Source organism: Nothoprocta perdicaria, unplaced genomic scaffold (genome assembly GCF_003342845.1).
Source record: "Nothoprocta perdicaria isolate Ctin4 unplaced genomic scaffold, notPer1 scaffold_83, whole genome shotgun sequence".
In the NCBI taxonomy this organism is placed as follows: Eukaryota; Metazoa; Chordata; class Aves; order Tinamiformes; family Tinamidae; genus Nothoprocta; species Nothoprocta perdicaria.
The window spans coordinates 3000861-3003856 of record NW_020456121.1 but is presented as its reverse complement, the minus strand read 5'-3'; the positions used below and the strand labels follow the sequence as shown (position 1 = coordinate 3003856).

Here is a 2996-nt window from a genome sequence, read left to right as displayed (position 1 = left end):
CGGGCGGGCGGGCGCGGAGGCCGCGGCGGCCGGGGCGCCCATGGCCGCGGGCAAGGCCCCTGCCGGCCGCGGTGCCTGCGCGAGGCCTCTGCCCCCGGCACCCGCGTTTCCACCGCGCCTGGCCCAGTACGGGGCGTTTCTCTGCCTCGAAGCAGCGGATATTCCAAATGAACCGCAGCTGTGTGGGAGCTCTTCTGCTCTAGCTTCCTTCTTTCCCAATACACTTGGAGTGATACAATAAAATGTCGTGATGTTACAAACCCTTCACCAAGCAATGAGCTGCTTTACTGGTTAGCGTAGTCCCCTTGCAGTTATTCAAATACTTAAATGCAAATATTTAGAGTACTTTTGAGCGCTGTTGGGGTTGTCAATAAAATCCCTGTGCATGAGTCTCATGGCACTTAGAGGCGGTCAGTAATTCCCGCTTGCCAGAGTTGTGACATTCAGGAATTCAACAAGTGTTTTGGAAATAGAACCAGTATGCATTTTTCCTATTATTTCTAAGTTAGTTAGACACCAGGATCACTTTTGTCACCAGCAGAACGCACCTGCTGAGGACATTTTCCATGAAAACTAACCTGGAGCCAGCGGAAAGAGCACGCAGCCTCCCCGGTGCTCATGAGAGTCGTAAGGAATCCACATGTGTTTCTGTAACCACCTCAGAGTCGCACATACCTGGTGCAAAGGAAGAAAGCAGGTTCTTGTGAAAAGCATTACTTTTTAAAGCACGATGAAAGGTCAATGAAAAGTTCCATTAAAATGCCAGCAAGCAGGTGTTCCCTGCGAAGAGAGCCAAATCATGGAATTTTCCTCAAAATCTTTACGTACAAGGAATTTCAGCCAGTCCAAGCCAATGTTTGTCACTGACCAGGACCAAAAGTTTTGAAACTTAAGCCATTTAATTCATTAGACAGCATCGTGCTCGAGGATTCAGCATAGTGCAACTCATCCACACATTTTGCAGTTTTTACCCAAACTCAGGTGTTTATCAGTGGCCAGTTAGTACTCAGCAGATCCTCCCCAGGCGAACTCAGCATTACATCTGCTTAGTTCAGACACAAAACAGTTTCTCACTTATTAGCACAGCTTCGCCCTCAGCCAGAGCTCTGTGTACGGAGAATTAAACACAAATATCACCCTGAGCATGATCAACAAAATCGTTTACCCAAATCCAGTCCCTTACAGCTGTGCAAATCCACAGCGTTCACTGGGGGCAATTAGGTTATACAGGTGTTTTTATGAGCTTGCTATAGCTCACAGCATCTTCCTTTGGGGCAGGTTCCCAGAGTTTTGGGCAATCTGGAGGGAAAACAGCAGATACAGAGGCTGGAGCTACAGCCACTTCAGTCAGTGGCTCCGTTTGCATGAATACAGTCCAGGCTCAGCACTGTATGCTATAAATTTTCTTTAAACAAGGCAGCTAAAACATAAAAGTCTGTCTGGAAAGTGAATGTTTTATATAGGAAGTTTCCACCTGACTTTTCATACCTTATGTAGTCTTTCTGTACAGAGCAAAAGGGGAAGATTTTGTGGGAAAGAATTCAGTATCTGGTTAAATACAAGAACATTTATAAAAAGGTGTCTGAGTACTATTAAAATATTTAAAGCAAATGTTCAGATTTGCAAAAGCATATTTCTTTTCTACACTTTTTCTTATTGTATAATGCAAAATTAAAAAAAAAAGCATTTTATCCCGGAGTGGTTTTTTTTCCTTCATTTTGTTTCTTTCTAGCATCCTTGAATTGATTTCACAAGTGGCTTCATTTTCCAAGCATAAAATGCCAAAGTTTATTGAGAAGCTGGACTATAAAGAGATAATATATTAATGGGAGATTAAAATAGGTGAAGAAGGTTTAGAAAAAGCCACATACAATAACATCTTTGCCATTCTACCTACTTATTTTGACCATTCTGTGCAAAGAGTTTTACTTTAGTTTTTCAAAGTGAGTTGAATCTTAAGAGTGTTTTTTTTTTTTTTTTCTCTCTTACATTTCCTGGAATTAAATATCAGCCTTTCACTCCAGTTTCCTTGAATTAAACGGCCAGCTTTTACTCTTCTAGTACTCCGGAAGCTCCATTGCCATCTAATTAACTGCTTGTCTTCCTTAGAAATGTTTGCGTGTTCAGAAAAAGTAATACTAGTTTTCACAATAAGTATTATTAATACTAGAGTTGTTAAGATCATTCTGATTAATGTTATTAGTTTATAATAATTAATACGTCACACATTGTATTTTTGCTATTAATGCCACTAGAGCTATCACTGGAGGAAGTGTGTGGGTAGTTGCACTAGTGGTGGTTCCTAGTTCCACCGCTTGCTCTCTGGGGAGAGGAATGAGACATATTGGCCCAAAAGAGTAAATACCATCTTGCCCAAGGGTCGCTCAGGATTTTACTGAGTCTTGACAGCAGGAAGAAACCAAAGGAAAAAATCAGAATAAAAGAAAAAACAAGTTGTCCAAAGTTTTCTCAGCAGAGATCCCTTCCCACTACATCCAGGTTTTTGAAAGGACCTGAAATGGTCCTGGCAATTTCTATTAAACAGCATTATCTTAGCACTGCATGATACCTTATCAAGGCGGCCCATCTTAGCACGGGGTAACAGCGAGGCTGTGGCAAGAGCCCTGGGATTTGGCTCCCTGGGATTTCCGCCCCTCTGGCTGCACCCTGCTTCCAACAGAAGCAAAGAGGAGCTTTGTGCCCGCCTAGCCCTTAAAATGCCCTCCTAAACACTGGCTTGTTAGCAGCGCTTTCATATGGAAATTCATATGGAATGCCGTGTAGCAACCTCCTGGATTTTAATATTTACAGGTGATAGTATAAGAACAAAGTCTCCAGAGGACAAATGTACAAGCAACATGCTATTCCCTGGCCTGCCCGTTGGCCTTCATTTAGTTTCTTGCCCTGTCCCCCAAGTTTCCAGGCTCTTTAGCACTGCAGTCAGTATCTGCTACTTCACTCTTCACTAACAATTTCACTGCAGGAATATGGAGCTG

At 42.9% G+C, this 2996-nt stretch overlaps 1 protein-coding gene across 1 annotated transcript in view; it reads right to left on the bottom strand.

The window, feature by feature from the left end:
* The window catches only part of CHN1 (chimerin 1), an 85608-nt gene extending 84940 nt beyond the window's left edge, over window positions 1-668 (bottom strand). The window contains exon 1 of the mRNA XM_026052095.1: window positions 579-668. Coding sequence (XP_025907880.1) covers window positions 579-642 — 64 coding nt within the window. The 5' untranslated portion in view covers window positions 643-668. The remainder of the gene's footprint in view (window positions 1-578) is intronic.
* Window positions 669-2996: the final 2328 nt, after the last annotated feature.